Source organism: Odontesthes bonariensis, chromosome 5 (genome assembly GCF_027942865.1).
Source record: "Odontesthes bonariensis isolate fOdoBon6 chromosome 5, fOdoBon6.hap1, whole genome shotgun sequence".
Taxonomy (NCBI): domain Eukaryota; kingdom Metazoa; phylum Chordata; class Actinopteri; order Atheriniformes; family Atherinopsidae; genus Odontesthes; species Odontesthes bonariensis.
Genome location: NC_134510.1, coordinates 13,434,727 through 13,451,601, shown reverse-complemented (window position 1 = coordinate 13,451,601; position 16,875 = coordinate 13,434,727). Strand labels below are relative to the sequence as shown.

The following is a 16,875-nucleotide window of genomic DNA, read 5'->3' as shown; positions in this document are numbered from 1 at the left end:
TAGAGCTTTTTCCTTAATTTCCCAAAAGGAACCTACTGAGGGATCAATAAAGTTCTATATACACTATATTGCCAAACATATTCACTCAACCATCCAAATAAGTTAATTCCGGTGTTCCATGGCCACAGGTGTAGAAATTCAAGCACCTAGGCATGCAGACTGCTTTTTCAAAAATTTGTGAAAGAATGGGTCGCTCTGAGGAACTCAGTGAATTCCAGCGTGGTACCATGATAGGATGCCACCTGTGCAACAAGTCTAGTCGTGAAATATCATCGATACAAAATATTCCACAGTCTACTGTCAGTGCTGTTTTAACAAAGTGGGAGCGATTGGGAACGACAGCAACTCAGCCACAAAGAGGTAGGCCCCGTAAAATGACAGCGCGGGGTCAGCGGATGCTGAGGCGCAGAGGTCGCCAACTTTCTGCAGAGTCAATCACTACAGACTTCCAAACTTCATGTGTCCTCAGATTAGCTCAAGAATAGTGTGAAGAGAGCTCCATGGAATGGGTTTCCATGGCTGAGCAGCTGCATGCAAGCCATACATCACCAAGTGCAATGCAAATCGTCGGATGTCGTGGTGTAAAGCACGCTGCCACTGGACTCTGGAGCAGTGGAGATATGTTTTCTGGAGTGACGAATCACGCTTCTTTTTCTGGCAATCTGATGGAAGAGTCTGGCTTTGGCGGTTGCCAGAGGAACAGTGCTTACCTGAGAACAACAGTCAGCAGCAAAAACTGGTGAAGAAGGGTTCAAAGGTGCTGTGGCTTAGTTAGTCAAAGAGCCTGCCTCTTCTCCCACAGCAGTGGAGCACTGCCGCAGACCCCCCCACCTGGCTAAGCCAATGTTCACCACGAGTCAGAAGCCCCTTTCACACTGCCGAATAACCCGCGTTTAATCCGCGAATTTAGCGTGTCCGCTGTTGCATTCACACTGCTGACCCGGGCTGCCGCGTCAACTCGACTCGCCTTTCGACCCGCGTCGGACCCTAGTCTTTTTGCCGAGTGGAGTTTGGTGTGAACGCAATCGACGCGGGTCGGACGTGGGCGTGGTGTGACGTGAGGAGTTTAAAAGACAGAATAGACAGCTGATTCAGAACAACAGCGACAGGTGAGGACAAGTTTTACTCTGTTTTAGCCTACATCAAGTTGGAGACATTTTTTAATATGGCCAACTGGGGAGACAAGGAGGTCCGCGAGCTCCTCAGCCTCCAAGCAGAGGACGTTATTTACCGCCACATTTCGGGGACTATAGTGCTCTTGTATTCTCCGCATATGTTCTTCGGCGGCATCCCACGTTGTAACCATCCACACCCCGTAAAATAACATCTCCATGAACTGCATATACAATTGCAAAAACGAGTCCTCAAGGTGTATTTAACCCTACCTCCGACGCATGGCTTGTGCCTACGTCATTGTACACGCCCAGCATTTTATGTGTTTCGTGTGACGCTCTGCCACTAGGCAACGCCCCCTGAACTCGGCTTCAGGCAACACGGGTCACCAACACGCCAAGCGTTCATATTGCTCGACGCGGGTCGAAGGTGCAATTTGGACCCGCTAAGGTAGCGGGTCGCAGTGTGAAAGGGGCTATAGACATCCCAGCCAGAGTCGATCACAGCCCCCAGCACAGACGGCCCCCACCGAAGAAACACTGGGAATATGGAACAAGAACATAAAACTACAAAGGCCCACTTTCTGGTTTTCGTCAGCACACATGCTGCTGAGTTCTGTAAAAGTTGTAAACCTGAAATGTTTCTTTTTGGAAGACCAGAAAGCAGGGCGTTACAGTAGTCAATACGACTTGAAATAAAAGCATGCATTAGTGTCTCTGTGTTAGCACGAGAGAGAAAGGGGCGGACTCTGGCTATATTCTTTAAGTGATAAAATCCTGTTTTTGTTAACTGCTTAATATGTGGAATAAAGTTGAGCTCAGAGTCAAAGATAACACCCAGATTCTTTACCTGATTGGAAGGATTTAAAGACAGTGTTTGCAGTTTTGACAAAAGTTTCTCTCTCTGAGCCATCGGATCGATAATTAAAACCTCAGTCTTGTCCTGGTTGAGCTGTAAGAAGTTTTCTGCCATCCAGGAATTGATGTCTTAAATACATTTAAAAAGCGCATCAATTGGCCCTGTGTCATCAGGAGACATGGATATGTATAGCTGTGTGTCATCCGCATAGCTGTGGAAATTGATACCATGCCTCCTGATGACATTTCCGAGTGGGAGCATGTACAAATTAAAAAGTATGGGGCTTAGAATTGAGCCTTGGGGCAAACCACATTTAATTTCATGGATCCTTGAGGAGCATGTGTTAAAACTCACGAGGAATTTTCGATCTGTGAGATCGAACTAAACCATTGGAGTGCAGTACCAGAGAGGCAACCAGGTGCAGAGGCGCACCTTGTCAACAGGCAAGGCGGGCAACTGCTTGGAGCCCCGAGCCACAAGGGGGCCCCCGAGAGCTGAGGTGCATTCAATCAAAGATTGTCTAGTTACTTTATAAACTGTCTCAAACAGTGGCGAACGTTCGTGGTGAACATGTTTTCTTTGAACAGTTAAATTTAAATGATTTAGTCAAAGATTGTCTAGTTAACATGCCATTCTATAATTCCATAATTGCATTGTTGACTTCGTCAAACTCACGTCAAGTTCCACTGTAGGCTATGTTCGCGGAGAACTAGCCCCTCAGAGTGTTTGCGATTGTTGGCAACGTTCGCCGGAAATTCAAGGCTAGTGGAAAATAAAAACCATAATTATGAAATCGATATCATGAACAGCTTTACTTGTCACAAAGAATCTTTAAATGAACACAATTATTATTGGATGGCCAGCTACACCCGGTAGATAAATAGCAACAGGCGAATATCAAGTGCCAACGTAGATAACCTATCAAGGATCATAGAGCGCTACGCGACTGCATATCAAAATTCTGATTGGATTCGATGTTGATTGATTGACATTGGCTTTACCCAGTCAAAATCCAGCCCGGATAACTTCACAGTTTCGAAAATGACAGTTAGTGACGTTGAATCGGAAAATAAGCTGATGGAAAATGAAGAGGACCTATCCATCTGGCAGTGAAAAGAATGAGAAAAAATAAGAAGAAGCTAATAGAAAGAAAGACAGTGGTAAGTGGAGCAGATAATGATTTAAGCATAACATTAACAGTAAATGACTGTTATTGAAAAATACTTTGTAAACTAAAGGAGAGACAGAATTGAATAGCAGCTAGCGTTAAGTGAATGCGTTGATGCAATGAAGAATGAAAGCTATATAAAGCAGAACAATTAAGCATCTCTTTCATATCTCTCCTTAGGATTATTACTTAAATTTATTACCACAATTTTTTTGCTTGGGGCCCCCACAGACTCTAGAATCGCCACTGACCAGGTGTCTTAGTCTATTTAAAAGAAACGGGTGATCAACTGTATCAAAAGCAGGACTTAGATCCAGTAGCACAAGGACTGTAAGCTTGTGTGAGTCCAAGTTACACCTAAGATCATTAACAATTTTCAGTAGCGCAGTCTCTGTACTGTGGTTCGTCCTAAATCCAGATTGAAATTTCTCAAAAACAGAGCGGCGATTTAAAAAATCATTCAACTGAATAAAATCAAGTTTTTTCTAAAATTTTACTTAAAAATGGTAAGTTGGACACTGGTCTGTAGTTATTAAGAACATTAGGATCCAAATTGTTCTTCTTCAAAAGGGGTCTCACTACTGCTGTTTTAAGGGCAGCAGGGATAGTACCCGTCTGAAGGGAACAATTCAAGATATTCAAAAGCTCATCTTCAAAGGATCCATAAAACGTTTTAAAAAGTGATGTAGGAATTGGGTCTAAAAAGCCGGTTGTTGGTTTTACTTAGGAAAAAACTCTACCAAGCATCTCCGCATCAACCAGGGCAAAACTGTCCAGTGTTTCCTCAGGTAAAAACAAGCTTTCTAATGTATTAAAAACAGTATTTTGAGAAGATAAAATAGAAGATCTTATAAAATCAATTTTACACCCGAAGTGGTCTGCAAAGTCTTCACAGAAGGAGTCTGAAGGAGAGTTTTGACATCTGTTAAAATCAGGGTTGATTAAAATATCAATAGTATTAAAAAGGATTTTTGAGTTGTTTTTATGATCTGTGATTATTTTCGTAAAATAAGTAGTTCTTGCAATCCTGAGAGCCTTATTGTATAGTTTTAGTTGCTCACAGTATATTTGATGATTGACAGTTAATTTAGTTTTCCTCCATTTCCGTTCACTTACCCTGCAATTCCTTTTCAATTTTTTAATCTCTTCATTTCTCCACGGGGCTGTACGCTTAGGCAGTAAATTCTTTGTGGTTAGTGGAGCTACGAGATCAAGTGTTGAATTGGTAAAGGAACTGCATTAGGCTGGTTTAAGTCATAATTATCTGAAAGATTTCAGTTTGTTCTTGTAAATGAAGAATCTTCCTCACAAACCAGAGTAAGTCGTGGAGTTCCTCAGGGTTCTGTGCTTGGACCGATTCTTTTCACTTTATACATGCTTCCATTAGGTTACATTATTAGACAGCATGGCATAAATTTCCATTGCTATGCTGATGATACTCAGCTGTACTTCTCTATAAAACCAGATGAACACAATAGGTTGGTCAGACTACAAGCATGTCTTAAAGACATAAAGACCTGGATGACTCAGAACTGTCTGCTTCTAAATTCAGACAAAACTGAAGTCATTATCTTTGGACCTGAGCGCTCTCGAGAGAAATTGTCTAGCTTTATAGTTACTCTAGATGGTATTTCCTTGGTTTCTAGTACTACAGTGAGAAACCTTGGAGTTATTTTTGACAAGAATTTATCATTTGACTCGCATATAAAACAAGTTTCTAGGACTGCCTCCTTTCGCCTTCGTAATATTGTTAAAATCAGGAACATCTTGTCTCAGAGTGATGCAGAAAAACTAGTCCATGCATTTGTTACTTCAAGATTCAACTACTGTAATTCTTTATTATTGGGCTGTCCCACATATTCTCTGAAAAGCCTTCAGCTGATCCAAAATGCTGCAGCCAGAGTTCTGATGAGAACTAGCAGGAGAGATCATATTTCTCCAGTTTTAGCTTCTCTTCATTGGCTCCCTGTTAAATTCAGAATAGAATTTAAGATTCTTCTCCTCACATATAAAGCTCTTAATGACCGAGCTCCATCATATCTTAAAGATCTCATTGTAAGATATTTTCCTAACAGAGCACTTCGCTCCCAAACTGCAGGTTTACTTGAGGTTCCCAGAGTTTCTAAAAGTAGAATGGACATCCTTTCTACTTTTAAAACTAGGCTTAAAACTTTCCTTTTTGATAAAGTTTATAATTAGGGATGGCTCGGGTTATCCTGAAACATCCCATAGTTATGCTGCTATAGGCCTAGACTGCTGGAGGGCCTCATCTGTCACACCTTTCCTCACTTTACTGTCTTTTTCCCCTGTTTAATTTCTCAAATGATATTATGTACATGGGACATTATTGTGGTCATTAACTCGTGTTTCAGATATCCTTTGAATGGTGTTACAGTGGTCCCCCCCCCCTTTTGTCCTCTCAAACCCCAGCTGGTCGAGGCGGATGGCCACCCTTCCTGAGTCTGGTTCTGCCAGAGGTTTCTTCCTGTTAAAAGGGAGTCGTTTCTCTCCACAGTCGCCTCAGGCACGCTCAGGCCGGGAGATTGGACTGAAGACACGTTTCGGTCCAACCAATCTGTTGGTTTCCTTAGCTAGGAAATTGTTTTTGAATTGGCTCTGTATGAATGAATTGGATCATTTTGAAAATAATTATGATTACAATAAATTTAACTCCAGTTGGGTTGAATTGTGCCTTGAGATGACATTTTGTTGTAATTTCGCGATATATAAATAAACTGAATTGAATATTGTTACTTTTGTAATGATTTTTTAAGATCTATTTTCAGTCATTCATACATATGTGAATATGTGTATATCAATCTGTTTACTCGAAAAAAATCTGTATTTGAGTTAATAATGATGGAAGGATTCCATTGATCTTCTCTTCTATCAGTGATGAATAATAAGTAGTTCTAATTTTACAAAAGGTTTTTATGTTATTAGACTATTTTTCCAGACTAATTGAGACTCTTCTAAACAAGAGGAACCCCATTGTCTCTCCAGCTTTCTTGCAGTCTGCTTTAAAGCATGCGGCTGAGAATTATAGCAAAGAGCCCCATCTCATTCAGCCCAACTCAGAACATGAATTGCAATGTGCATAAATCCACTCACATCCTCAGATATTTACAACCACAAAAACAATTCTAATAAACAAATGACTTCATTAAAACTTCCATCCATTCATTTTCTATACCGCTGAATCCGTCGGTCGGGTCGCGGGGGGGCTGGAGCCTATCCCAGCGGTCAATGGGCGAGAGGCGGGGTACACCCTGAACAGGCCGCCAGTCCATCACAGGGCCACACAGAGACAAACGAGACAAACAACCATACATGCTCACACTCATTCCTAAGGACAATTTTAGAGACACCATTTATTAAAACTTTTTTAACAAATAAAAGTAAGCTCCAGGCTGAAGCAGGACTCCTCAGAAATCGCAGCAGACACCACAAAGAGTCATGCTGCAGCAGTTACAGCAATATTTGCATTTAGCAGCAGCGAGGCGGTTCTGTCTGATTCCATACGGCATCTGTGTGGGACAAGAAGAAGGTTTTCATCACAGTCTGATCAGTCACTCTCCTTTAACTCTTTATGAAACAACAGAGCACCAGGACTCTTCACACTACAACCCATTCATTCATATTATAGTTGATATTTCAGTTCATTCATTGGGTTAACTAAACATACCTTCCAAAATTCCACTGGCATCTCTTGATTTCCAGCAACTGGACTGTCCTCGGCCATCTCCTCCACCCTATCATGCACCTGTTAAAGAACGTGTCAGATTCAGGAATAAAGTCTTGACATGTTGAGAACATTTTCATTGCACTGAAAGGGTTTAAATCGAGCTCTTACTTCAGAGCTCGGAGCAGAAGAGATCTCCTGAATACAGATAAATGTGAGCACGACGACCACTGCAACTGCAACGCTGAATGTCTTCATCTTAGGAGGGTTTAAGATCCTGAAATAAGCAGATTTCTTCTGAACTTGATGACTTTTGGGAGCTCCTTCGACTGATGCTGTCTGATAGTAGAATGTGAGAAATGTGCTGGTATTTATACTAACTTGGACAGCTGTTGCCTCATCACTGTCAGCAAATACTGAATTCACTGGGAAAATCTCTCTGTGTAATGCTGGAAGTGTGAGTGGGGAATTTCAGAAGAATGGAGAATTCAGAGTCCTTGAAAGTGTTTTTTCATCTCAATGCCAGTCAAATCATTAACTTGTTCTTTCCTCGTGGTTTAGAAAGAACATGGTGCAGTGGCAGACCCTGTCAGCTGCTGAATATGCACAGTGTTCTCTCAAAGTGATCATAGATATTTCCCAAATCAAAGCACAGTTTCTGGTCTTTTTAAGCTATATGGATGGTATTTTTGTGAGGTGATGAAGGCCTGGTAATGCTGCATGCAGCTTTAACTGACTTTACATTTTTATTGTAAATGTAGGGATATCAAACACTTTCAAACAATGGTGGTGCTACCATCATGTGATGCAGAGTTGAACATCTCTGTTATTTTCTAGATTTTAGTGAGACCAGGGGCCTCAATGTCTGGCCATCTTCCGCCAACACCAGCCTTATTATAAGAACATGCACACATCCAAAGTCAGAAATACCTGACTATACTCTCCAGGTTTATAAGCAGCATTTTGACACCACTCAGTGCAAAGTCAGGATGCTGGTTGATAAAGATAGAGCTAGTTAACCCAGATAACCTCAGGATACCCTGCATGTGTTGAGCCTGCTTCATACCACAGGTGGCAGCTTCATCGGACATTTTGAAAGGGCATGTTGAAAAATGTCTTACTTTTTTTTGGTTTCAAACAATTAGTTAAAGTTTTAACAAATTACGTTTCAAATGCTACATGAAAATAATTTATTAACCACAGGAAACATATGTACACAACTCTTTTTAGTACTGATGAAATTCATTGTTTATTCACAAAACTATTTTGACCATCAGAAAAAAATACAAGTGATGAGAACAATTCTAAAACATCTTTCTTTTTGAGAAAAAAAAAAGAAAATCATCAAGTCAATATTCTAACATTGTTAAGCTCAGTATGTTCACCTGACTCCACAACAGGGCTCACGCTCCTCATACTGATGAAGTAAAAAAATATGAGGGTGTCCAGGAGTGTGTGGTTCTGGGAAGTTGGCAATAGATCCTTTAAACTGTGTGGGTTGGGACGGCGGGGTCTTTTAGGATTGGGCTTGCTCCCCAAAAATGCTTTCACATCCTCTCACATCCAGTATCGGTGGAGTTTGGAAGCCAGGTGACTGCCTCAGACTCCTTGTGGAGTTCTTTCGATACATAGATAGAACTTTATTGATCCCTTAGAAGGTTCCCTCTGGGAAATTTAAGGAAAAGCTCTCAGACACTGCTGGGATTTGAACCCTTCCTGATCAGTTTTTGCTGCTGGCTGTTGTTCTCTCACTTGAGCAGGTGTTGCCTCATCAATGGCAGACTGCATGTTCTTCCAGCAATGGATTTGGCATCTCTCACTAAGTGACACTGCAAATGTGACTGGGGACTTATCAAAGAATGGAAACCTTTCAACTTTTCAATCTTTCATAATGTGCCTGTTCAATAATGAACTTTTCTGTCCTTCCTGCTTGAACAGAAAACACTTTTGTTCTGTCATTTTAACTACATTTATTTCTTACTCTCATTAACTTTCTTTTAAAAATCCATCATGAAGTACATGATTAACCTGCAAAAGATAAATGGCAGATGGTTTTATAAACATTTTCATTGGTATATAGCACAACTTCAAATAAGCTCAATGGAAATAATGTAATGATGAAGACTAATTGATCATTTGATGTCAGATCATTTCAGCATTTGCTGATTAACAAAGCGGTCGATACATTAAAGCTGTATCTGTGTTATTGTAGTCTTAACTCAAACTGTATGTTTAGCAATACCTGAAATCCTTGACTTCATTATCTCATTTACTGAAAAGCCTGTTGACCTGTGTGACTGCATAATACTACAACCATGCTGTCAATAAAAAGGAGGGTGAATAGTCTCTATGTGTTGAAGGTTATGCTTTCAAACAGGACTCTTCAAATTTCTGTTTAATCTACCACGTCAGAAGTTTCCCAATGAAAGGTATCAACTTAAAGGAGGAATCAGCAGAGCTACTTTAATTCATTCTATATTTGATCATTTTTTACCATGATTTCCCTTTAAATGATAATATGATCTCTTACTTTGGCTTACAGGACAGTATGTATCATACAGCAGTATTTTTTATAAGTTTTGTGCAGTTTTAATCTGTAAAAAATGTTTGGTGGCTGATAATAAACAGCATGGTTAACATAGAAAATCAAATGAACAGCCAGTTCTCTGAGGGTTTTGAAACATTTCTTACAGTGGCATTCTATAATAAGTCAACCAGTGAAACTTATTCAAAGCATTTCAGGACTTTCGTTGTCTCTTTTTTTACTTGTTTAATATAAATATATAAGATAGAGAAATAGCAAATATTTGTGCCAAGATAGAATTATCCATCAGGTTACAGCGTGGTGTGAAAACTGATGGAGATATGAAGAAAACTCAACAAGAAATGCAAAAACAGGAAAGATTTTCCAATTTTTCCTTTTACTAAACAAACACCTTAACACAAACTGATCTTTTCAACGTTGGAAATCTCGTCACACAGTGAGATGATGTGTTTTTCATCACATTTGTAACTGAAATAAGAAATGTATAAAGTGTTTCAGACATCAAGTCCTCCAACTGAAATGATCATATGATTTGTTTGTTCATACCTTTCAATAAGAAATATAACAATGTCCCTTAACGTATCGTCCTTACAAATGGCAAAAGTGTATCCTCATCAGAGAAGATGTTATTATTGTTCAAATGAGCCAATAAAGTCCTCACAAGGGAAAGGAGGAAGGGTGGATGGAGCAGTCGAGCACCGTGCTTTCAAACATGATCTTTTGTGTGATCAAAGACTGAGACCAACATAAGTTCCATTAATAACACAACAAAAGTTTAATGAAGCACTTTTATCACTTGCTGCTTGAGTTTAGGAAATAACATGACTTGGTTACGATGAGGAAACGACTACTTCCACACATTTTTTGTTTGTAAGATTGAACTTTTTTGAGCAAACACTCTGTAGCATCTGCAGATATTTAGCAGAGTTGGGATGATTCACTCAGAACCTGAATTGCAATGTGCATAAATCCACTCACATCCTCAGATATTTACAACCACAACAACAATTCTAATAAAAAAATGACTTTATTAAAACTTTTTCAACAAATAAAAGTCTTGTGATTGTTGAAGGAGCTCCAGGCTGATGCAGGACTCCTCAGAAATCGCAGCAGACACCACAACCACTCATGCCGCAGCAGTTACAGCAAAATTTGCATTTAGCAGGAGCGAGGCGCTTCTGTCTGATTCCATACGGCATCTGTGTGGGACAAGAAGAAGGTTTTCATCACAGTCTGATCAGTCACTCTCCTTCTCCTCTTTATGAAACAACAGAGCACCAGGACTCTTCACAGTAACAACCCATTCATTCACATTATAGTTGATATTTCAATTCATTCATTGGGTTAACTAAACATACCTTCCAAAATTCCACTGGCATCTCTTGATTTCCAGCAACTGGACTGTCCTCGGCCATCTCCTCCACCCTATCATGCACCTGTTAAAGAACGTGTCAGATTCAGGAATAAAGTCTTGACATGTGGAAAACATTTTCATTGCACTGAAAGGGTTTAAATCGAGCTCTTACTTCAGAGCTCGGAGCAGCAGAGCTCTCCTGAATACAGATAAATGTGAGCACGACGACCACTGCAACTGCAACGCTGAATGTCTTCATCTTAGGAGGGTTTAAGATCCTGAAATAAGCAGATTTCTTCTGATCTTGATGACTTTTGGGAGCTCCTTCGACTGATGCTGTCTGATAGTAGAATGTGAGAAATGTGCTGGTATTTATACTAACTTGGACAGCTGTTGCCTCATCACTGTCAGCAAACACTGAATTCACTGGGAAAATCTCTCTGTGTAATGCTGGAAGTGTGAGTGGGAAATTTCAAAAGAATGGAGAATTCAGAGTCCTTGAATGTGTTTTTTCATCTCAATGCCAGTCAAATCATTAACTTGTTCTTTCCTCATGGTTTAGAAAGAACATGGTGCAGTGCCAGACCCTGTCAGCTGCTGAATATGCACAGTGTTCTCTCAAAGTGATCAAAGATATTTCCCAAATCAGAGCACAGTTTCTGGTCTTTTTAAGCTATATGGATGGTATTTTTATGAGGTGATGAAGGCCTGGTAATGCTGCATGCAGCTTTAACTGACTTTACATTTTTACTGTTAATGTAGGGATATCAAACACTTTCAAACAATGGTGGTGCTACCATCATGTGATGCAGAGTTGAACATCTCTGTTATTTTCTAGATTTTAGTGAGACCAGGGGCCTCAATGTCTGGCCATCTTCCGCCAACACTAGCCTTATTATAAGAACATGCACACATCCAAAGTCAGAAATACCTGACTATACTCTCCAGGTTTATAAGCAGCATTTTGACACCACTCAGTGCAAAGTCAGGATGCTGGTTGATGAAGATAGAGCTAGTTAACCCAGATAACCTCAGGATACCCTGCATCTGTTGAGCCTGCTTCATACCACAGGTGGCAGCTTCATCGGACATTTTGAAAGGGCATGTTGAAAAATGTCTTTTTTTATTTTGGTTTCAAACAATTAGTTAAAGTTTTAAAAAATCACGTTTCAAATGCTACATGAAAATAATTTATGTACCACAGGAAACATATGTACACAACTCTTTTTAGTACTGATGAAATTTATTGTTCATTCACAAAACTATTTTGACCATCAGAAAAAAATACAAGTGATGAGAACAATTCTAAAACATCTTTCTTTTTGAGAAACAAACAAAAAAAAAATCATCAGGTCAATATTCTAACATTGTTAAGCTCAGTATGTTCACCTGACTCCACAACAGGGCTCACGCTCCTCATACTGATGAAGTAAAAAAATATGAGGGTGTCCAGGAGTGTGTGGTTCTGGGAAGTTGGCAATAGATCCTTTAAACTGTGTTGGTTGGGACGGCGGGGTCTTTTAGGATTGGGGTTGCTCCCCAAAAATGCTTTCACATCCTCTCACATCCAGTATCGGTGGAGTTTGGAAGCCAGGTGACTGCCTCAGACTCCTTTTGGAGTTCTTTCGATACATAGATAGAACTTTATTGATCCCTTAGAAGGTTCCCTCTGGGAAATTTAAGGAAAAGCTCTCAGACACTGCTGGAAATTGAAACCTTCCTGATCAGTTTTTGCTGCTGGCTGTTGTTCTCTCACTTGAGCAGGTGTTGCCTCATCAATGGCAGACTGCATGTTCTTCCAGCAATGGATTTGGCATCTCTCACTAAGTGACACTGCAAATGTGACTGGGGACTTATCAAAGAATGGAAACCTTTCAACTTTTCAATCTTTCATAATGTGCCTGTTGAATAACGAACTTTTCTGTCCTTCCTGCTTGAACAGAAAACACTTTTGTTCTGTCATTTTAACTACATTTATTTCTTACTCTCATTAACTTTCTTTTAAAAATCCATCATGAAGTACATGATTAACCTGCAAAAGATAAATGGCAGATGGTTTTATAAACATTTTCATTGGTATATAGCACAACTTCAAATAAGCTCAATGGAAATAATGTAATGATGAAGACTAATTGATCATTTGATGTCAGATCATTTCAGCATTTGCTGATTAACAAAGCGGTCGATACATTAAAGCTGTATCTGTTATTGCAGTCTTAACTCAAACTGTATGTTTAGCAATACCTGAAATCCCTGACTTCATTATCTCATTTACTGAAAAGCCTGTTGACCTGTGTGACTGCTTAATACTACAACCATACTGTCAATAAAAAGGAGGGTGAATAGTCTCTATGTGTTGAAGGTTATGCTTTCAAACAGGACTCTTCAAATTTCTGTTTAATCTACCACGTCAGAAGTTTCCCAATGAAAGGTATCAACTTAAAGGAGGAATCAGCAGAGCTACTTTAATTCATTCTATATTTGATCATTTTTTACCATGATTTCCCTTTAAATGATAATATGATCTCTTACTTTGGCTTACAGGACAGTATATATCATACAGCAGTATTTTTTATAAGTTTTGTGCAGTTTTAATCTGTAAAAAATGTTTGGTGGCTGATAATAAACAGCATGGTTAACATAGAAAATCAAATGAACAGCCAGTTCTCTGAGGGTTTTGAAACATTTCTTACAGTGGCATTCTATAATAAGTCAACCAGTGAAACTTATTCAAAGCATTTCAGGACTTTCGTTGTCTCTTTTTTTACTTGTTTAATATATATATATAAGATAGAGAAATAGCAAATATTTGTGCCAAGATAGAATTATCCATCAGGTTACAGCATGGTGTGAATACTGATGGAGATATGAAGAAAACTCAACAAGAAATGCAAAAACAGGAAAGATTTTCCAATTTTTCCTTTTACTAAACAAACACCTTAACACGAACTGATCTTTTCAACGTTGGAAATCTTATCACACAGTAAGATGATGTGTTTTTCCTCACATTTGTAACTGAAATAAGAAATGTATAAAGTGTTTCAGACATCAAGTCCTTCAAATGAAATGATCATATGAGTTGTTTGTTCATACCTTTCAATAAGAAATATAACAATGTCCCTTAACGTATCGTCCTTACAAATGGCAGAAGTGTATCCTCATCAGAGCAGATGTTATTATTGTTCAAATGAGCCAATAAAGTCCTCACAAGGGAAAGGAGGGAGGGTGGATGGAGCAGTCGAGCACCGTGCTTTCAAACATGATCTTTTGTGTGATCAAAGACTGAGACCAACATAAGTTCCATTAATAACACGACAACAGTTTAATGAAGCACTTTTATCACTTGCTGCTTGAGTTTAGGAAATAACATGACTTGGTAACGATGAGGAAACGACTACTTCCACACATTTTTTCTTAGTAAGATTGAACTTTTTTGTGCAAACACTCTGTAGCATCTGCAGATATTTAGCAGAGTTGGGATGATTCACTCAGAACATGAATTGCAATGTGCATAAATCCACTCACATCCTCAGATATTTACAACCACAACAAAAATTCTAACAAAAAAATGACTTTATTTAAAACTTTTCAACACATAAAAGTCTTGTGATTGTTGAAGGAGCTCCAGGCTGATGCAGGACTCCTCAGAAATCGCAGCAGACACCACAACCACTCATGCCGCAGCAGTTACAGCAAAATTTGCATTTAGCAGCAGCGAGGCGCTTCTGTCTGATTCCATACGGCATCTGTGTGGGACAAGAAGAAGGTTTTCATCACAGTATGATCAGTCACTCTCCTTCTCCTCTTTATGAAACAACAGAGCACCAGGACTCTTCACAGTGACAACCCATTCATTCACATTATAGATGATATTTCAATTCATTCATTGGGTTAACTAAACATACCTTCCAAAATTCCACTGGCATCTCCTGATTTCCAGCAACTGGACTGTCCTCGGCCATCTCCTCCACCCTATCATGCACCTGTTAAAGAACGTGTCAGATTCAGGAATAAAGTCCAGACATGTTGAAAACATTTTCATTGCACTGAAAGGGTTTAAATCGAGCTCTTACTTCAGAGCTCGGAGCAGCAGAGCTCTCCTGAATACAGATAAATGTGAGCACGACGGCCACTGCAACTGCAACGCTGAATGTCTTCATCTTAGGAGGGTTTAAGATCCTGAAATAAGCAGATTTCTTCTGATCTTGATGACTTTTGGGAGCTCCTTCGACTGATGCTGTCTGATAGTAGAATGTGAGAAATGTGCTGGTATTTATACTAACTTGGACAGCTGTTGCCTCATCACTGTCAGCAAATACTGAATTCACTGGGAAAATCTCTCTGTGTAATGCTGGAAGTGTGAGTGGGAAATTTCAAAAGAATGGAGAATTCAGAATCCTTGAAAGTGTTTTTTCATCTCAATGCCAGTCAAATCATTAACTTGTTCTTTCCTCATGGTTTAGAAAGAACATGGTGCAGTGGCAGACCCTGTCAGCTGCTGAATATGCACAGTGTTCTCTCAAAGTGATCAAAGATATTTCCCAAATCAGAGCACAGTTTCTGGTCTTTTTAAGCTATATGGATGGTATTTTTGTGAGGTGATGAAGGCCTGGTAATGCTGCATGCAGCTTTAACTGACTTTACATTTTTATTGTTAATGTAGGGATATCAAACACTTTCAAACAATGGTGGTGCTACCATCATGTGATGCAGAGTTGAAGATATCAGTTATTTTCTAGATTTTAGTGAGAACAGGGGCCTCAATGTCTGGCCATCTTCCACCAACACCAGCCTTATTATAAGAACATGCACACATCCAAAGTCAGAAATACCTGACTATACTCTCCAGGTTTATAAGCAGCATTTTGACACCACTCAGTGCAAAGTCAGGATGCTGGTTGATGAAGATAGAGTTAGTTAACCCAGATAACCTCAGGATACCCTGCATGTGTTGAGCCTGCTTCATACCACAGGTGGCAGCTTCATCGGACATTTTGAAAGGGCATGTTGAAAAATGTCTTACTTTTTTTTGGTTTCAAACAATTAGTTAAAGTTTTAACAAATTACGTTTCAAATGCTACATGAAAATAATTTATGTACCACAGGAAACATATGTACACAACTCTTTTTAGTACTGATGAAATTTATTGTTTATTCACAAAACTATTTTGACCATCAGGTTCCATCACTGTTCATACATCTCAGGAACATCCAGAAAAAAATACAAGTGATGAGGACAATTCTAAAATATTTTTTATTTTGAGAAAAAGAAATCATAGAAAATCATCAATTCAATATTCTAACATTGTTAAGCTCAGTATGTTCACCTGACTCCACAACAGGGCTCACGCTCCTCATACTGATGAAGTCAAAAAATATGAGGGTGTCCAGGAGTGTGGGGTTCTGGGTAGTTAGCAATAGATCCTTTAAACTGTGTGAGTTAGGATGGGGGGGTCTTTGGGGATTGGGCTTTCTCCCCGAAAATGCTTTCACATCTTCTTACATTTGGTATCTGCTTGGAGGCCAGCTGACTGCCTCAGACTCCTTGCCGAGTTTTTTAGATAGATAGTTCGAACTTTTTTGATCCCTTAGAAGGTTCCCTCTGTGAAATTAAGGAAAAAGCTCTCAGGTGCTGCTGGCATATGAACCCAGGATCTCCTGTTTACTAGACGGGCATTTTGACCAACTAAACCACAGCACCTTTGAACCCTTCCTGATCAGTTTTTGCTGCTGACTGTTGTTCTCTCACTTGAGCAATTGTTGCCTCATCAAAGGCAGACTGCATGTTCTTCCAGCAATGGATTTGGCATCTCTCACTAAGTGACACTGCAAATGTGACTGGGGACTCATCAAAGAATGGAAACCTTTCAACTTTTCAATCTTTCATAATGTGCCTGTTCAATAATGAACTTTTCTGTCCTTCCTGCTTGAACAGAAAACATTTTTATTCTGTCATTTTAACTACATTTATTTTTCACTCTTATTTGCTTTTTTTTTTTAAATCCATCATGAAGGACATGATTAACCTGCAAAAGATAAATGGAAGATGGTTTTATAAACATTTTCATTTGAATATAGCATAACTTCAAATAAGCTCAATGGAAATAATTAAATGATAAAGACTAATTGATCATTTCATATCAAATCATTTCAGC

General features: G+C 39.3%; 2 protein-coding genes across 2 annotated transcripts; both read right to left on the bottom strand.

Annotated features, from left to right (window-relative positions):
* Window positions 1-10,463: 10,463 nt before the first annotated feature.
* Window positions 10,464-10,979, bottom strand: LOC142380681 (hepcidin-like). Its single transcript, XM_075466579.1, has 3 exons — window positions 10,893-10,979; window positions 10,725-10,802; window positions 10,464-10,565 (listed from the first exon to the last, which is right to left on the bottom strand). The coding sequence occupies exons 1-3, from the start codon at window positions 10,977-10,979 to the stop codon at window positions 10,464-10,466; spliced, it is 267 nt and encodes an 88-aa protein (XP_075322694.1).
* A 3,385-nt stretch (window positions 10,980-14,364) lies between these two features.
* On the bottom strand, window positions 14,365-14,880 carry LOC142380680 (hepcidin-like). Its single transcript, XM_075466578.1, has 3 exons — window positions 14,794-14,880; window positions 14,626-14,703; window positions 14,365-14,466 (listed from the first exon to the last, which is right to left on the bottom strand). The coding sequence occupies exons 1-3, from the start codon at window positions 14,878-14,880 to the stop codon at window positions 14,365-14,367; spliced, it is 267 nt and encodes an 88-aa protein (XP_075322693.1).
* Between the last annotated feature and the right edge of the window lie 1,995 nt (window positions 14,881-16,875).